The following is a 20,440-nucleotide window of genomic DNA, read 5'->3' on the forward strand; positions in this document are numbered from 1 at the left end:
CGCAGCACTTTAGCTCAGGAGGTCCCCAGTTTGACGTGCCTGTTTTAAAAGAATAGCCAAGGGTCAAATAAATATGGCATCATATATTTGCTTGAAATGTGCTCAAATCTAAACGTGATGCCGATAATTTTATTTTATGCAATTATCTGCCAATACCAATATAATTCTGATATTATCGAACATCCCTACTGCATGGTTTGCATCAGAGATTCAAGATCAGACTGAAAGCTGTGGACAAACTTTAGATGTAATTAAAAAGTCCAGGCCAATTTTTTGTTGTTGTTTTTGTTTAATCTGTTTCTTTTCTGCCCACAAAATAAGAAGAACTTAAGGAAACACACTTATGTGGCTTTGTAAGGGCTGATAGAGTACACTGTGGTCAGCGGTGCAGTTACACTGCATGAGTAACTTGGCCTCACCGTGCACTGACAGGATGTTTTCTTCTGTGTTGGATTGCTTGAAATTCTAAATACTGTCCCAGGTATGTCCCACTTGTAAGTACTTGAGCTTATATTTTTCTTGATTGTAGGCCTAATTGCAGCCAGTCTCTAATGATGTTGTTCTTTAGTCCAAATTAAATCTGAGGCCAAACTTGACCCAGAGCTGCAGTGTAATTAGGACTCTGCTTCCATGGTATGCCTGTATGACGTGCTTGAAGAGAACTCATTTTGAGTGGAGTAGTACAACCAGACCATGTAAAGCCCAGAACAGGTTTTGTGGGCTTCTTCTCTGTGTACTCCGACAACCTTGCGTTGATTATTTTCCTGTCCTAATTATTAGTCATTTAATACAAAAAAGCCCTAATTTTTGGAGACTTACCTTGTACGGCCTATTATTTTTCCTACTTTCAAGTATCCTTCACCTCAAAGATAAACTATATCTTTTTAAAGCGCACACCATTTAAGGTTTTCTCTTGAGAGCTGTTTGTAAGAGTAGGCAGTTAGATATTTTCAGCCTTGGCTGAGGCCTTTCTTTGGCTTCTCCTTTGATCAGCCCAAAGCCTTTTATCTCTAACAGATCTCTCTCCCACTACAGCACCGAAAGGAGTCACAAGTGGCCGTAATCCCTTCAGGGACAGAGCATACCAAGGTGTGCATAACCAGACTAAGAATAAACCTCAGGTAGACCGAGCTAATGCTAAAGCCCGGCTCTGTTTGCAGAAGGTTCAGAGCTTCGCGCTCCAGACGTGTCTGTGGCTAAAGCTGTGCATGAGCCGTGCATGTTGGAACAGTGGTAATAGAATACTCGGGCTCTTCCCAGCATCTATGACTCATGGGGGCAGAGTACTTTATCTTCTGGAGTGAGCACCCCTCTGTTTGGGAGTCATGCACAAAAGAGCTCCAGGCACCTGTAAGCTTTCACACAAGACTACTACTGAATGGATCAGGATTTCTGAATTTGCTATCTTCAGTATGTAGACCTAGAACATTGCGACCAGTCTGTTCGGAGTGCTACAAAGATTGTAATTAATTGTCATTGTTTGATTGCCAGAGGCAGATGGAGATGTTACAGCTTATTCTAAACTTGCAAACCATTCCTGGACTTTTTTCTCCTCATGACTCATTTGGCCCGGAGTCGAAATCGAATGAGCCGGCTGAGATTGAGCTCCATATTCTTCGTGCCAATTACGTTACAAAGGCAAGAAGCTTTCCAGCTCAACGCCATTGCTGTGATCTTTGCCAGACGGCCTAGTAAAGCTGACATTGACTCGACTCGCTCAAGTACAGATGAAATGTTTGTGTTGTGGACTTTCGCGCTGTAATTACGTGGAGCAGTAATATGGCGCCATATTGAATGCCAAGCGCCTGAGCCTGGTGTCTACTGGAGCTGGCTAGGGCTGTCATTGTCAGTGAGGCCCTGCTGCAGATAGAGCTAGTAGTTCTGCCAGTCTTTGCCGCACTGAGGATTTCAGGCCACCGATACTGTTGGGACTAAAAGAGGTTCCAAGTTTGGTGTGAGTGTGACTCACAGCGTCGGTCTGCTTTGGCCTCCTGCATGATGTAAATCACCGCTGCTCCTTCCGACGGATCAGCGTGCTCCGAGCGATTGCATTTCCATGAAAGGCTCTGCTGCCTTCCAGCTGCAAGTTTATGCCTTGCAAGTTTGTAATCAAGACTTCTAGCCAAGTCTTCAAGCATGGAACAAGGAAGTCAATCATTCTGGGATACTTTTTCTCCTTTTTGTTTAATCCCGTGATGAGTAAAGAGAAGTTAAGTATTCGAGAACAGTCTACCTTCTAGCACAACTGGCTGAGGCTGCAACTATCCTGGGAAGGCAGCCAAAGCTTAGTGAATAGCTGGCATCTGGTAGCCATCTTGTCCCGACCAGTGCCTGAAGGAAATTCCAGGGTCTCTGGATGAGAGGCCGTGATAGCTCGAGTATGGAGTACTGCTTCACGGTCTTATCCCCTGCATTACCAGCTTGTTTCATGTTGATACTGATGTCTGAATTTGGAGTAAGCTCCGAAACATCAGCAGTTCCTCCTTTGTCTCGACTGTAACCTCAGAATGAATGAACGCTTCACATCCATTGACCAGAAATCCAGAGCCTTTGTCCCAGTAAATACAGCAGACAGTTTGACGCACATGGCAGATGTTCCAGCGCAGCCTTTTGTCTGAGGCTGTCAGATTGTATAAATACTGCGTTCAGAAGAGCCAAGGACATATGCTATTTTCAGCCAAGCATAGCTGATCACCAGAACTTGCTCATTTTGCAGGGGTACCGCACAGAGGCTTTGATTGTGCCACTTCAACCCGCCTTCCATTTGCACACTTGTTTATTTGCTTGAGCTAAATTTAATTCTGCACTTCCTCAGGGACAGTTCTAGTGGCTGAGCTGCATGAAGGGCGTGCTGTGAGGTACGTTGTCTGTGATGTGTGAAACTCAGAAACCTTGGAAGAGTTGTGGTCTTATCTTGTGTCGGTGGACCAATTTGCCTAAGTTATACACAGCTGTCGTACGTTCTGTAACCTGGCCTTGGTGTATGATTTAATTTCTGCTCTTTCCAAGTTTCCCTCTGCTAAAGTCCAGCCACAGCAGTCCACATGTGATATTAATTATGCATGCTATATGCAAAATGCAATCGGATAGGAGCTGGGTCTTTTGAATCCACAAAACCTTCAGCTGTCTTTTCTCTTCCATTCCATCCAAAACGTTGGTCGTTAAACTGTTGCCTAAGGCAAATTAGTAATGTACACCACATAATTTTGGCACCAATCTTGTTCCCATGACAACAAAATTCCAGTCTTTCTTCTGGTAACTGCTAACTACTGGCTCTTGCCAAACCTTGCAAACTTTAATTCTAGGCTATATCATATCAAGTAATAATTTGTGGAAAACGTGTACATCTTATAAACAACAGCAAAAAGTCTTTTCTTCTTCTTTGTTCCACAACAGGGTTCCCTTTTCCTGTACCTAGAAAGATGAGCCTCAGCTCTTCTGCAAAGCAAAACAGTGGTATGTACTTGGGTGCAATTTCTGCAGGCATTGCAAGTCAATCAGCTGTAAGCCACACCGTTATCGGTACAGTGCTGGGTGGTCTTTGTTTGAGCTACAAGGAGAGAATGCTGGCTATGGCTCCCCCTTGTCTCCACATCCTGGATTGTTTAGCGAGCTTTGCCTATCCAAACAACAGGGAAGATTACTTACTCCTTTATTTTCTTTGAATCGCTCTAAATCTTTCTGTGTGAAGATGCGTAAAGCGACTTTCTCTTTTTTCCTCCGAAGACCCTCAGTGGCCCGGCGCTGCAGGGGACTCTGGGAAACCGGCATCTTGTTTTCATCATGTTCTTACAAGGGCATAAGGAGGAGATCTAGTCATTTTTTTTCAGTGGATTTTAAAAGACTTCTTCAGCAGGATTGCATTGGTCTGTGTTGGAGAGCATTCAACCCCTTTTTTCTGCATCATTGTCTTCTTTCATAAGAAGTTTATATGGATAGTCCATTTAAATGGGAATTCCACCAATTATGACTAGTGCATTATTTGATAGTTAAAATATAAATGTCATTCCGGGTGGTCAGATGTGAAATAGTTCATTGTAGAAAAACTTACACTCTGATTTCTTGACAGTGGTGGTGATGGGAACCAAGGGGCTGATTGTCTCCAATGCAGATATAGCCATTTTATTTACTACCCAAAACCATCAGTGACATCAACATGTGTCTTTTGAGTTACATGCAATGATAATAGTGGGTACTTTTTGCCTTAAAACATCCTGCATGTACCTCTCCATTTTAAATAGATTTAAAAAACACACTTAAGATAAGGCCAAGACTTTATATCCAAACTGTAATAAAACAGTGTTTTAGACATCAGACAACATATTCATAACCATTTGATGTAGTAAGTTTATGCTTTTAGAGGCATTAAATGCTTTCAACATCTGGTTCATCTCTTAATCACTGCTAACAATTCTGACTTAGTATGTTTCTCTGGAATTGAGCATTTCCGATCAAACCAATTTTGGTGAAATTCACCGTTAAACAATGCAAACACAATTGGGGCTATTTAACACAAGGTCAGCTAGCACTGATAGCCTCCATAGACTGTAAGCCACGTTAGCTTTTAAATGAACTATATAAGCCTACACAGGGTTTTAAAAGCACACAGCAGTGATTGCAGATGTAGATCATGCATTTTGAAACCAATAAACACCAATGGACATGCCATTTGTATTCAGAAGCCTATTAAGATACTTGAAAACATGCCTGGCAACCCCTAAGAGCATGGTAAACATACGCGTGTTATATGTTTTAGTAGAGGCTGCAGTTCCAGATTGAGGCTGTAAGGTATGTCTAAGTGCAATGGTGGAGATTTAATTAAGGCTGTGCTCAGTCTCTTTCTCAGAATACATGCAATTGCAGTTTAGCTCAGTATAGTATATTTAGCATGGCATATGTTGTTTTGCAGACTTGATGGAGATACACCAGGTACTTAATGTGCTGCTATCCGAAGCGTTAAAGTTCAGCATTATACTTTCCTATTTGTGCGGCTCATTAAGCAGGCCGAGGTCAGAGTAAATTAGCTTGTCATTATAGTACCTTCAACTGCTGACCTTTAGCAGGCTGATAATGCAGACGTAAATGCTATTCACATTGATTTGTTTGCTCAGAAATGCTGTTTAATGTGTGTGGATCTACGTGGGACTGACACACAAAAGCCAAGATGTTTTGTTTCACTGCAGCCTGTGTGTTCGGTGTTCTTTTAACACTCTGACGCAGTTCTTTTCCACTGGGCTGTATTGTGTGTGGAGGAATGTGCCAAATTAGGGATGCTGTCTATTTTCAGCGTCCCTCTACACATTTTCCCTCGTAAAAAAGGATCATGTTGAGCGTTCCTCCATGACTCATTGGAGGCTGTGCTTAGACTTGCCTGGCATTGAAAGGGTGCTAATAAGTGACTCTGCAAAGATCAGGCAACCCCAGGCAGGGATGAACATGTCTGGATTTACAGAGTTAATATATCAATAAAAAGCAGCTGTCATTCGTATAAAAAAAAACCCTTTTGCTATTGTAAAAAAAGACTGTTGGAAAAGATTTTTTTTGTGATATTTTACCAGGGCTGGGACAATAAGCAAAGTTGAAAAATTAATAAAAATGGGATGAGATTATTGATAAATATTGATATTTATATTACTTAAAACCAGAAGTTTATTACTGTTACATATTCAGTATGTATAGGCCAGTATCCAATTCCATATGGCCTTTTTAAATTAAGTCCTGTTTTGACAGTTTTTGAAAGCGTACACATAAACACTAATACCTTCTTTCATATCAGAGGTCATGATTGGTCCTGTAGTTTGCTCTTTTTAGTGCTCAGAGCCTGCTCTAAAGCCTTTCTCAGCTCTGTAGATGTACTGTTTGCAGAATGGACATTTCTCCTGCATTCAGAGTCTTTGCTTAATAGCAAAGCACATTGGACTTGACGTGAAGGTTTCAGTGCATTAAAAATTGCATGCACTGTTTAAATCAATAACAATCAGCTCTGTGTGAAAACCCTTCATGACGACTAAATACGAACTAAATCTGAGAATGAACAATACAGATTCTAATAACGTTCTCACTGTGTAGTGGTGGGCTTACACCATGACTCAACGTGGCTCACTGTAATTCCCTGGTGTTGTGTATGTACATGAGCTAAAACCAGGACGGTAGTTGTGGATCACAGATTGCCCCTCTCCTGCAAGGTCCCCTCATGCAGGCCTGCAAGCCACCTTGACACTTAACTGTTTAACTGAGCCTTACATTTACATTGCTTTCTAAACAAACACTAGCAAGCAGAGTCAAAATCTAACCGAGCATATTCTAGCAGTAGGGTGTCCACAGTGACCTTATATCAGTAAACCATAATGACTTAGCCTCTTGTTATCATGAAGCAGATAGAAATGTGTGGGCTACTAAACATTCTAGAGCTCTCCATGGAGAGTCTGGAGTTTAATGGAGTCTCAGAATCCTGGCAGGGTTGCTGCATTCCTCAGCCTTCTCCAAGCTGTTTGTCCTACTCTTAGGTCTGCCCCCCAGGCCCCACATCCTCTACCCTACATCCCCTCTCTCTCTCTCTCTCTCTCTCTATCTCTCTCTCTCTCTCTCTCTCTCTCTCCCCCCTTCTTTTTCTTCCCTCCATTGTACTACATGGTATTTATAGATTGCTATGGTAAACATTAGCTGCTCTGCGACAATAAAAGTTAAAGCTTAGCTGTAAAGAAACCCTGACCCCATGCTAAAGCTCATGTTAAGAGTTGCTTTTTAAAACTGTCATGTGACCAGCTGTTTTTGCGAGAGGCCCTTGCTTTGCTTTTAGTACAGTATAAAAGTCAGTATAAAAACAGTCAAAAAACAGGGCTGCAGAGTCATGGGCTCACAGTAAATGATGGCTTACTGAAAAACTTGGTGTGTTCAGCGTCAGGATATCAGTTTGATTTTGTTGGACGACCCTGCTGCCTATTTCTGGAGAATGGCCACTGAACTTGTGGGCTGTTGGATGAGTCAGAGTGTCTGGTAAACTTGTCCACGTGCATGCATTCCAAAATCTGATAGTTACCATAGTGCTTGACACTCATCCATCCATTCCACTCATAAATTTTCATTTCACTATGCGTATGCAGGTCCCACATCTGGTTGGCATATGTGATTGGATTTTTTACATGTTTATAGATGTTTTTTTCTGGCATATTCAAATATGAGAGCTCAAATATGTGGTTGGAAAACTCCTTCTCCTCTGCCTTAATGTTTTTATAATTTTTTTAACATTTGGTTAACTTGTATAATAGCATGCACTTAGAAACTGTCAATGAACAAAGCTATTCATATGTAACTGATCTGAAAAATATTTTATTAGAGCATTCTATGGCTAGAATGAGAAAGGCATTAATGCTTAATGATGCTGTGACAACTGATAAAGTCACATGATCAGTGTCATTTTGTGCTGGGTGGCATGAGTAAGTTTCCATTCTGATCTTGTTAGGTAATTATGTAGTATCACAGTGTCGGATTGCTGGTTCGGTATGAGGATTAGCGTTAAGGGCCAGTGGGATGATATATTAATAGGTTGCAGTTTATTTTTACGCAAAGCAACAGCTCAAAGATGATGCTAATCTTAGGGCTGGAACATTTATCGATTTATCCGGAATTATCAATAATCAACCACGAAATTGGGAGGTAGGTTGTATAATTTTCTTTTTTTTATGTGAGCGTGAACCGGGTAGTCCTGGTTTTACTTTGTTTATACATACTCAAAGCCGTGAGTTGTTCTGTATTTTTCATTCTCAGTTTTTGTATACCAGTAAGTCGTTACGAGGTCTTTTCATACCAACTCACATTTAATAAATGAAAACAGCGCAATATGATTTTTAACACACTCAATACTTCACATCAAATCCAACATTCTTTTGTTATTAAACAAACATTCTCAACTTGGGAGAAATGGATCTGTATTTTAGCCAGTGCAACTCAAAGATGTAGACACTGGGTAACAGCCCATTCTGCTAAAAATAAATAAATAAATAAATTTAAAAAAATATAAACAGAAGCGTGTGTTTGTGAGAGTGTGAACAAACCATTAGTGATAATGTGTCCATTTCCGAAACTTAGCATACATCTATCTATCTATCTATCTATCTATTTATTTATTTGTTTATGCTAGGTCATCCTGCTGACACAGTCTTAAGTGCACTAGCTAGCAAACTACATACAGGTGGTAATTACCTTAAAATTGGATATAAAATTGCTTTCAAATCCTCATTTTGTAAACACAAATTTTACATGAAAAAATGCCATCCATTCATTCTGGCAATCTGTTCACTTGTCCAACTAGATGAAATGTTAAACCAGTTAAATAATACTGTAGCCTGAAGAGCTGTAATAGTAATCTACATATTTATTAATATGTCACTGTTTTTAGTTATTGCTTATTACTTGCTGTTCAAAATTATGAGCAGGCTTAAACAAAGTGCTACACTTTTTTGTGGTGGTAAATGTGTTTTGGGCAACAGCACCTCAGTTTTTCAGAACATTATAAGCAGTAAATGTTCAGCAAAGACAATAGCTCTTAATATGTCCCTTCAGTACGCAAAATGTTGCCTTCTGGAAAGTCTCCAGCGTGAAAACAAGTACAATATATTATTATAATTATTATTAGTAGTTTTGGGCAGCATGGCCAAAAATGCAGCTCTTCACATTTACAGGCCACAGTTCATCTGGTTATTCAATTAGTAGCTCATTAATTTTTTGCAGCCCTATACTAAATGTGTAACTGTAAAATACCTGTTGTTTTAAATAAAGAAAAAATAACAATTTATTGAGTAATTTAGTCCCAATTTATCCAATACATCATCCCCACCTGAGTTTGATGTTCATTTGTATGCTTGAACTAAATGTATTGATTATAGACATTGGAGTTAGTAGACATAGTTATGCATTGATCACACGGGACTGGAATATTTCCAGTTGAACTAAAAACTGAATATGTTTAATAACTGTCGGAGTGACCTTGTCCGGCAGTGTCCTAATCGCAGACGGTAATTTGTGTCAGCCCCTGCTCGCTGTGCCAGAAGCACTTTTCAACACCTTTATGTGTTTGTGCAACCATGCTGGAGCCCCTAACACAAATAACGCTTACACAACTCTCAAGCTTGAGTTCTCCCATGATGGTGCCCTCACTCACACTGGACTAAATGTTAGAGATTTGGGGGTAAAGTTGATGAAGCCACTGTTCAGGGCTTGTTTTTTACAGAGGATTAGCAGAACTGTGTTTGCTGTCTCCAGCTGTTTCTCATGTCCATCAGAAAGCCTAGCAGATGGGAGATGTCCCTGACATTTCAATGAAACATGGCCTTTTCTTCAATATGTTTGCCTTTCTGTGCTGGCGAACTGGCAAATGCCATATGAGGTGAAACAATTAGGTGTGGAGGTTCATTTTTGTGGTTTAGGGAGAAGCTGGAATGTTCCATTTAGTGGAGCTGTCATTAGAGCAGCAGTCTGCCTAGCCAGAGTTGCACAGAGTTGCAGGTGCGTCTAGTTTGGAATGTCGGGAATTGAAGCACAAATTTCCTTTGTAGAGTTCTGAACTGTTTCATAAGATGTAATGCGTACAAGCAAGAATATGAAAATAGTCACTATATATGGAATGTCACGTCTTCTGTATGTATGAGGTTAGCATAGTGCAGTTTTTGGCCTAGCAGGGGGGAGGTTTTGAACCTGAAGCATGAGCTTATAGTCACTGTTGTACTAAAATCTTGCGTCTCTGAAATGGTAACTGTAAAAATAGAAGAGCTGGGCAATATAACTGTTTGATATTGTGTGATAAGTCAGAATACACTTTGAGTATACTGTGGGCTTTGTCAGTGCTTCTAGAACACTGAACAAGTGCATGTGTCATAAAAAGGCTGTTTGATCATAGCCATTGCTTCACGTTGTTTTCCCCTTTTCTATATTTCAATATTTAATACTAATGGTAAAGCCTTATTCTCTGTTTTATATTGCTTTTGTGTTATTGGTTTGCTATCCGGTGTTGACCAGAGGAGGATGGGTTCCTCTTTTGAGTCTTGGTTCCTCTCAGGGTTTGTTCTTCTTGCTCTTGGGAGTTTTTCTTGCCACTCTTGCCATTAGCTTGCTCATGGGGGCTCGGACCTGGATTTTTCTGTAAAGCTGCTTTCTGACAACACCTGCTGTAAAAAGCACTATAAAAGATAAACTTTGACTTGACTTGATAATTAGAACAATGAGAGAGCCTGTAAATAACAACAACTAGTATATTGTTGTTGTCAGAACAAAACCTTGTGTCCACAAAAAGTAACTTTTCATGAGAAGGAAATAAAATTGTTAACTTTCAGTGTATGTTAATGGAACAAAAGTTTATTAAAAGTCATTTTGGTCCATTTCTTTTGGTCCTTTAGTCCTGATATTTTCACACAGTATGAAAGGCAGGCATTTCCAGAGTTTGTGGGGAAAAAAACAAGAAAAGATAAAGATGGAGATGCAAGGTTTAGCGCTGACAGCAATGATATATTAACGGCATAAGCTGCATATTTACAAGTAGCTGATTGGATTTCAGCCTTTATGACATAACTTGGTTTTATTCATTTATTCTTACCAATTGTTCTTGTGCCTTCTTAGTTTATTTTAGCAAATGTTGAAAATGTTGAATTAAAAAAAAAGTTTGTTTTTATTTTGACTGTTTTATGTTATGATACATATTAGGTGTTATGAAAATGTCTTCAAGTATTATGAAGTCATGCCTTTCAATAGAACAAAACTGTGCTGACAATATGTGACATTGTGTACCTGTGTACATACCTGTGAAATCATCCTCATCAACAGGGAGCGATTGTTCACCAAGGCAATAAATTCAAATACTTTGCACTTCTGCACTATTTTTATGATTTTTTTATTTTTTTTTTATTCCACAAACTGAGGCTAGAGATGGCGAAGACATGCTTGCAGGAACCTTCCTTTCTGCTTCTGCTGTTTTGTTGTATTCTGTGTGCCAAGAGGATGTCACATTTTGAAGTGGTAGCAAACCTATAATGAAGAAGTTTTTGGGTGCTGGATCCCCTCTTGATGCTCGGCATGAGTCCCCAAACTGCTTGTTTAACGTCAGCTGAAATAGCTCCATAACTGACATGTTCAGTGTTGATTTGCTGCTGAATAAACGGTCTGAACGGCCAACAATAGTGCAGTTTTCTGACCACTTTTGGCTGAAAACTTCTGCTGGCTGAAATTTTGATGCATAGAACGATACGTTCAAAATATCGGGACTTAATTTTAAATTATCATGACATTCGATCATATCAATTATTGGGCCAAGGATAATGAGCAGCATTAATTTAAAATAAAATGAAGCCATTATACATGATATCACTGGAAAAAAGCAAAAAGTAATTTAATTTAGTGTACATTAATGCAACAAATAATTTTGGACCACTTCTATCGTCCGTACCTCATGAAACATATGGCAATATAAATGGCAGCTGCTGTTTTCATGTGACATGACAGCAACACTGTAGAAGACACACGTTTTGTCACTCTTGAACTAGTAAGAGGATGTGGGGTTCTATGCTTTGCTGTAGCTTCTGGTTTGAATATTTTCTGATATCAGGTGCAGAGATGTGGTTTTGAGGGTTCTGAGGCTGGACTCACCTTTCCGCTAAATTTATCAGATTCTTGAGAACGCAGAAGCTGGACGACTTCCAAAAATCAGAATGGATCAAAGTGCTGCAGTTGGCTGTAAAGTAGACTGAACAAATCAGGCATTTTAGCCTGCAGATCTAAGCCAGTCACAAAAAAATATATAATACGGATTATTACACAGCATTAGTTTTTTCTTATGAGAAAATTTTGCATAACATCGCACAATATTGCATAATGTACTGTAATTTGAATATTGTTTTAATTCAGTCCTCATGACTGTTGGGTTCTGGGGTTATTGCCGAACACAAAGTATGTGCTGTTAAAAGTGAGAGCAAAGAGATCATATGGTGGCTCAGCTGTGCTTCGGAGTATTCCTGCTGAAATCAGTGATGGATTACAGCTTCGGTCTGTGGTTTGGAGGGCTCATATTCTGCTGATCTAAGCAACACTTTTCCTTTGCCACACACTTCTAATGGCACTGTTGCATTAAGCACATGGAAGTCATGGCTGTGCAGTCTTTACAGTTTAAAAGTCGTGCTAATTCCTAGCAATTGAAATTAGATTCGGTGTCATGCGTTTTATAGTGTATACTGGAGGTTTTGTAATTAAAGTGTAATAATGGTAGCAACAGGGAGTCAGCCTCTGTGGTTGAATATTCAAGGTGATCTTCACCAAGCCCTTTCAGAAGTTAAAATATATCGAAGAAATCATTAATTTTTTTAGCTTTTTAATTTTACAGTGTGGACTATTATGAAATTAGGCCTCATCAGTGTAAAAAGACTACAAGCAACCTTCTTCGTTTTCTTCTTATACTACTGCTGCTACTACGACTACTCCTATTATTATACTATTACTACTACTGCTACTACTACTAGTAGTACTGCTGCTCAGTGGGCGGTACACAGGTTCATCTGGCATGCTGGTTGAAATTCTTGTGACATATAAGCAGTGCAAACCCTCAGCCTTGTAAAAACTGAGACGTGAAACATCATTTAGCGCCGGAATATATATATTTTTTTTCCAGGCTCATGGGGCTAGTGTTATAAAGCAGTATTGACATAGACTTACCTGTTGTTCTGTTCTGTTTTAACAATTTTGCACAATAAAAAATATTTAACATTTTAATTTGGTTGTTAAAAATGGATATTTAAGAAAAGGGAATTATTGTTAACCTACAGTTAAACAGTTTTATTTCAGTTTTATTTGATGTAAAATTACATCAAAATTTACACCAAAACCAGCAGAGATTTTAATAAAAGATGAAATTAATTTTCGGCCAAAGCGCCCAGTACTACTAACTACTACTACTTCTAATAATAATATGTTGTAGTTGTTTTAATGCTGGGAACTTTCCAGAAGGCAACGTTTTGCGTACTGAAGTGACATATTCAGAGCTATTGTCTGCTTCGGCGGTAATAAATTGCATCTCAGTTATCATTTGCAGAATTGTCGCAATAAACAGTATCATCGTAATCCAACCTCACTGACGTAGAACCACATGTGAACACCAGACTTTACTAGTATAGATGTCACTGAAGCACATTGTTGGCCCTGATTCAGCCTTGTTTTGACAGTTTTCCAAAAGTATACCACCTTTTTTCTGAGGAGAAACATCTGGTGTCCACCACGAAATGGAACGATGCCATACGCTGCAATGTTTTGGTTGACTTGCAATCATATTTTGACTCTGAAGAGCTCCAAGAGGATACTGCACTCAGTGTCCTTATTGAGCTGTACATCTGTTTCAGATTCTTTGTTTTATGTGTATATTCGCCAGCATTCATTGCCAGACTGAAAATGTGCATTATAATCTTTCTGGCCAGCATTCAGAGCAGTTAATTAGTTGGTGATGTTCTGTTTGTAGTATAATTAAGTTCAATCTGTTCTATTATGTACATTTTTGAAGTAACCATAGATTAGAATGATTGGTTAAATAAAGGCATCTGAAAGTGAGCAAAATAATGCATAATATGTGCATAAGATCAGGGACTCATCTAAATTATCATGATATTTAATAAAATATCAAGTATTGGCTATTAATTTGAAGAAGAAAATGAAGCCACCATAGACAATATTACTCTGAATGTGAATGCTGGTTGATTGGACTGGAGAATTGTTACATAATACCTGTACAACTCCACAATACTTCACGAGTGAGAGAGTCTAGCTGATGACCGCAGCACTGCACTGAATCATGGGCTGCTGCCCACTTGGCCTGGTGAGGCGTTCAGTACCCAGCACCAGTCGGCACACACAGGTTGTTGACTAATTTTGGCAGAGCAACATTGCGTAGAGAAAAGTCCCATAAGGCATAAATCTGGTGTAGTATTCGATAAACAAATATGTTTGGGAAGTAAATAAGTAAATGAATGCAGATGTGATGCCCTAAGTAAAAAACAAACTCTTTGTATTACTTTAACCCTATTTATTTGCCATTTATATGCCTCTAGTCTGTTGTTTGTAATCAGGAACATCAGCGTCCTGTTTGCCTAACTCACAGTGTTGAGGGCGGAGCTGCCTCAGAACGACTCCTCTGCACCACTATCAAAATCACAAGGAACGGACGTCATTGTTTCCACTGTTTAACTCAGTGGTGTTTACCCATGTACAACATGTTCTGTCACCCATGGCACAATCATCTTTTTATTGATTTGGAAAGCCATCCACCATGTAATGTGCACAGCAGTGACAGTGAGTTTACAGTGAGAATGCTTGTAAACCTGGCCTCCTGTTTGTTTGAAGCTAATGATTTTGGCCGCTGTCACTCAACGCCAGTCTTGTTCTGGGACTCAGTTCAGGCTCTGAGTCTTCTGTTCTGATCACAGCAATGTTTTAGTCTCTGGTCTTTGTGCTGATTGGAATGAGGTGCCCTTGTTGGAAGACTTCTATTCAGAACTGTCCTGTGTTCACTATGCTTATATGCTTCAGGCCTAAAGAAGCTTTGGTTGATTATTAAACCCTCTGTAGGAGAGGTCTTTAAATCCGGGCTACTTTCTGGTGCTGGATTTTATAAACTGGATTTAAGGTGTGGATTTGATGTGTCTGTCTGTCTGTCTGTCTGTCTGTGTGTCTGTCTGTCTGTCTGTCTGTCTCTTATTTATTTATTCGTTTATTTATGGGCTGTCACATCACAGTTGCTTGACTAAAGTAAGTATAAAAAAGGTTGTCATTAAAATGTACCTACTCAGTGAATCAGCAATAATGAATATTTGACCATTTGTGGTCCACAAACACTTTTTTTTGGCCACATGGTGTTTTTATATTCTTCTAAATGAACTGTTTTTCATATCTTCCTAATTTATCTTTTTCCAACACAGTCTTTTGAAATTTCTAAAATGCCGGATTTGGAATTGTGTGGTTAAGTCTATTTTTATTTGTTTTAGCCTTTTCAAAAACTCTTATTACTGAATTAATCATCAAAATAGAAGTGAGCAGTACGACAATATTTTATGATTATTGTGATAAATTATATGTAATATCGTGATTTTGATATTTTGGACATTGTCAGTATTTACCACTCACCAACTGGCCAACTATTTTACGGTCATCTGGGGGCAGATATGAAATGCCATTTAAGGACAATCCAAACTTCATGTTTTGACAGTTAGTATTCTGTAACAGAACCTTCAGTAGACCACTATAAATTCAATGGTGCCGATACTTTAGAATGAACATAACCTTTAAACTGCTGAGTTGAATAAATGTGCCTTCCGTGCTTCTAATGCAACAGTATTGTCAGCAAAAATGTCTACACTTTGTTTTATCCAGTTTTTGAAAGTGAAACCCAGCTTTCTTCAGTTTGCTCAGATGAACAGGGGAAGGATTGCCTTGAACTTTTTAAATTGTCTTTACTTAATATAGTTGTGGAACTCAAAGTAGCCCGAAAAGTACACTACAGAACTAAATCGAGCAAAGAGAAGCCAAATCTGTCAAAGCAAACATTATCCACGAGCTGTTTTAATGAACTGGGTGACCAGTGCTTTGGGGTAAAGTTTCTAAGAATCTTGAGAATCTTTTTCGGAACAGTTTTGAAACCATTTTTCTAAAGAGTTATATGTATTCATGTGTTTTCAATTAGGGAAGATCTTGGGGATCGTGTTTGTAATCTTCAGGGCTAGTGGGGCCGTGCTGTTGACTATGTTGACACTGCAATTGCGGGCCGCTTCGCTTCCCTCGTCAAATACGCGACGCAATGGTGTTTATACTCCGTGCTGTTTTTACAGAGAAAGGACAGGATAAGTACACACATCTGGTACGGATGTCTTGTTTGCGTTGTCACATGGACCTCCTGCCTGTAATTATCATGCCTGTTGCCGTTCTGACTGCCAGGCAGGTAGAGCTTTGGACTGACAGTGCTCCATTACCTCGGTGTAACTCAGTAAAGCACAATCTCAGACCTAATAAGGAACCTTGGTGGTCAATCACAAACAGTTACCTGAAATTGCTTGTCTCTTTGCTGGTCTATCATTACGTCTCTGTTTGTTCTTCACAGATGCCTGGTTTAGTGTCATGCCCTGGTGGTCTAATAGTCATTGGGATCCTTACTCTGTCCTTCGTTCACATCAACTCAGAGATATGGAGCAATGAAGGTAAGCACAATTAGACAGTTAGGGCTTCAATTACACAGAAGGATCTTACAACTAGACATATACTGGGTATATACAGATTGGTTGCAAATTAAAGGAAAAACTTAAATATGTGCAGATGCTGCCAGGCAGGTGTATTGCATGATGTAATTAAGCAGTTAGCGCGCCCTGTGGCATGTACAAAAATGCTGAGCCTAGTTTACCTCGATTTTGGAAAAGGCAAGATGGCAAGAGAAAAAGATCTAAATCACTTTAAACAAGGGTTCATTATTGTGGTATGAATGGCAGAAGCTTCAGTCACAAATACTGCTCAGCTGTCTAGTGTATAGGAGCAGTAATTTAAGTGACATCTACATTTAGATCTATGGAGAAAATACATCAGTAAATAGGATTGGAAATAGTGAGTGCAAGCGCATGTTCGCTGACCATGATGCTCGTGCATTGTTGCGATATGTAAGGAAAACAAAAGAGCAGCTGTTTGTTAGATGACTGAGAATGTCAATGAAGGATGTAGAGAAGAATATTTTAGCAGTAAATACACATTTAAGTACACATTTGTAAAAAAAAAAAAGAAATGGTCAGATAAGTCCTCATTCTCATCTTCACCACATTCACCATAAGTGGTTGAGTGCATGTACAACGTACACCAAGAAAACTGTACATGAATGCTTGACCCCTACAGGGAAGGGGTCTGGTGGATCTATTATGCCGTGGGAGTATTTATGCTTTGGTTTTTCCATCAATTTGTCACTCATCTGTATGTTACTTAATGTTACATGATACGGACAGAATACAGTATTGTGCTTATATTGTGATTTATAATGTGCAGTATGTTAAACTGCATTAGTGAGTCAATTGAGCTGCCACAAATATTCAATAATATTTGATAAATTTGATAAATAAAATATTTGAAAACAGAAAATCCATTTAAAACTGACGTGTCCTACTTAAATTAACCCACACGCGTCCATGGTGAAATAAATTGTTAAATCATGGTTAAAAAGATCTTACCTCTGCTCTACTGCACTACTGTCCAAACAGAGCAAGCAGCCTGATCAGGGTTGCCAGATTGGGCATGATTCCTGGTTTAGCATTTTATTGCAACTTTCTCTGACAGGTATTTTTATTAGCTTGTACTATTAAGTTTTATTATTAAAAGTGAAAGTAAAAGTGAATAAATGGAATCAATCAATCAATCAACCTTTATTTAATCTCGGAGAACATTGAGGGTGACCCTCATTTACAATGCTGCCGAGTTAGTACAGAGCAGGGGGTTGATAAAGAACATATCAAACTGTAAAAGTAAATTTAATAAATAAAAAAGACTCAAAGCAGGTAAGTATAAAAAAGTGAAACATTAATAATAAAAATACATAAAATATAATAAAAAAACATAAAGCAATAAAACATAGCTCAAATGTAAAGGTTAATAAAATCAAATCATAAAAATATGAGGAGAATAATATCAAAAAGTAAACAAAGAATTTATTAAAATGACAAATACTAATAAAATAATCATAATTAAAATAAGAATAAGAATGAATAAACTAACAAATAAATAATAAAATAATGAAAATAAGATAATCGAAAAAATAGGTAAAACAGGTAGAATGTATGCAATAGTGCAAAATAATAATGTTCATGATAATTAGTGTTTACACTGCTTAATAGATGAAGAAGAAGAAGAAGAATAAAAGCAACAATACAAATAAAGTTTTTTTCATGCAGTTTTCAAAGTGAAAAATCTCTTGAGCTATTCTCATAAAATATTCTATATATTTGTGATAACATTTACTAGAATATTTGACAATGAAAATATAGCAGCGCTATAATCAGTATGGTTAAAGATTGGCCTGCCTTGACCAAAATAATTGACGTTTGTGAGATTACAGGAAAACACCCAGAGAAACACTCTGCAACTGGTCAGGGGTAAAAAGACGTTGTGACTGCTTAGAGCGCTCATTTGGATGAAGCATATTTCTACGAAACCCAACGTTAACGATTAATGAACGATATATTGTGCAGGCCTAGAAATGGTGTAGGAATGCCCCAAGGTCCCAGATGAATGAGAAATGTTGTTTGCTGTTATTTGACTTTGCTTGCCTCAAACCAGCACCTGGAACTCCTCAGAATAACTCTCTGTAGCGAGTCCTGCCATAGCCAGAGCACAGCTGAGTTAGCCTGCCAGCTTTTTATCGTACTCAACTAACTGATAAAAGCCAAGAGAAGCAGACTTCAAATTTACTGCCTTAAAAATTCAGCTGAAACACGAACCAGGCATCCAGTTATGTTCTCATTTTGCAGAAACAATAAACATCTGTATTGAGAATCCAAGCCTAGCACAATCCCCCATGCGTTGTTTGCAACTCATACAATTAATTCAAGCTGTGTGTGTGTGTGTATGTCTGTGTAAATGGCGGTAATTCTGCTGGCATGAGTTAGAGAAATGTGAGAAATGTGGTAGGGTTTTAAATAATATACCCGTGCCAATATTCCCTGAAAGCAGACATTGAGCGCGGCCATGCTTGCAGTACAGTTAGACCCTGGGTGCTGGAGGCCAGCCACTCCCCGGAGTATACGAGAGTGTGAGCGTTTGTGTGGCTGTGCATGTGTGTACGTGAGAGAGGGCCGTCTGTGTATTTGCCTGTCTTTGTCCAGCACTTGGCAGTAAATGCCTGTTATTCCACCCCTGATATAAATACTGTGGTCTAAAGGGGCAGTAAAGGACAGGAACATAAACACTCCCAATCTGCTTCTGCTCCAGCACACAGTCAGACTTTGGCTTGCTGTATGATCCAAGACTTGGTTCGCTCATTTAGGGCAATGAGGTGCCATTTCAAATGGCACAGAAGGGAATGCTTTTGCCATTATCTGATGCATGTCGGCAGTAAAATCCGAGCAAGAATATTACTTTCTCTATTCACCGAATGCTGTTCATCAGCAGACTGCTAGGCCAAATAAGAAAGTGTTCTTTTCTGTTAATGGCTTCAGAAGTTCAGTGAAAAATCAAAATTACAGATGTCTAACATTTACGCTAAATGTTTTCGATCAGCCAAGACCCTTTTACTGTCCAAAGTTTCTTTTTTTAGCTTTGCACTGGAGCTACGAGGGTAACTTTGCTACCAATTAATGGACGTTTAAACCCCACCAGTTGGCATTGTGCAAACTACGTGCCTAAATCATCACACACTTCCGTGAAACCACACTGAAGTGTTATGTAATCTCAATTAGGCTTGCTTATGTGATTCCGAACGCTGTATGACGCGCAGTTATAGAAATAAACAAATGTGTGGTCAGATTTCAGGTAGCTACTACTGTTCTTTGCTATGTGACATACTTTTATCCATTTCTACAGATAACTGTATTTCTTGCAATCTCAAAAACCACATTAGCAAGTCTGAACATATCAACATGATGATTCAGGCCTGCAGTTTACACAGTGCTAATTGGTGGGGTTAAAGTGACCTATTGTGTGTAAGCTACATTAGCCTTGTAGCTCCACTGCAAAACTAAAGAAGCAAACTTCAGACACCAAACATGTCTTGGCTGGTCTACTTTTATTTGAGGAAGGGGGAAAATGTGTATGTTTTGATTTTTCCCCCAAGCTGTTCTGTTAACTGAAGTACTCTGTTGCAACAGTAGAGGCAGATGCCTTGCAGTTTTATAATGGGGAAATTCCACAACTGGGCTGCCATTTGTCTCCCATTGATATTGCATTTGCAAATATGTGTAAGTGTAGGTAAAATACATTTTAAACAAAGGATTTTTCATGAAAACTTGCACATGTTTCTGATAAATAACTTAAAACATTAATAAAAACAGCAGAAACATCTTCAGCACTTATCTACTTTAATAAAAATCCTAAGTTTTTGCCTGTCCCACCTCACTATAACTAGCAGTTCATTGTCTAACTGAAAATAAGTACACATGCTCTTCAAAGAACACACTTCTGCAAATTGTAATGCATATTTAATGCATTACTGTTTGTTTTGCTGCGTTTAACAGATTGGAAAAATAAAAAAAAGAAAAACATAAAATGTGACCTTTGCAAAAACTAATGCACTTCTTATAATGGTGAATCTTTATTTTGAGTGGTCCTTTTATATGAAACAAACACTTAACAGACTCAGTAACATATCAAAAACATATGAGGGTTAAGATTAGGTTTTGAGTTGAGGTTAAGGCTGGGGGTTAGGATAAGGGTTAGGATTAGGGTCAGGTTTAGGGTT

The 20,440-nt window shown here is 38.7% G+C and overlaps 1 protein-coding gene across 3 annotated transcripts in view; it reads left to right on the plus strand.

Moving 5' to 3' along the window:
• il11ra (interleukin 11 receptor, alpha) overlaps window positions 1-20,440 on the plus strand; it is a 39,416-nt gene that overhangs the window by 3,534 nt on the left and 15,442 nt on the right. For 2 of the 3 annotated variants that reach the window (XM_036594865.1, XM_036594867.1), the window contains exon 2: window positions 16,118-16,214. In XM_036594865.1, the coding sequence (XP_036450758.1) occupies window positions 16,118-16,214 (97 nt within the window). Of the gene's footprint in view, window positions 1-3,411; window positions 3,457-16,117; window positions 16,215-20,440 lie in introns of those variants that run through there. The other variant, XM_036594866.1, reaches the window with a different exon arrangement.

This window comes from Colossoma macropomum, unplaced genomic scaffold (genome assembly GCF_904425465.1).
Source record: "Colossoma macropomum unplaced genomic scaffold, Colossoma_macropomum, whole genome shotgun sequence".
Taxonomy (NCBI): Eukaryota; Metazoa; Chordata; class Actinopteri; order Characiformes; family Serrasalmidae; genus Colossoma; species Colossoma macropomum.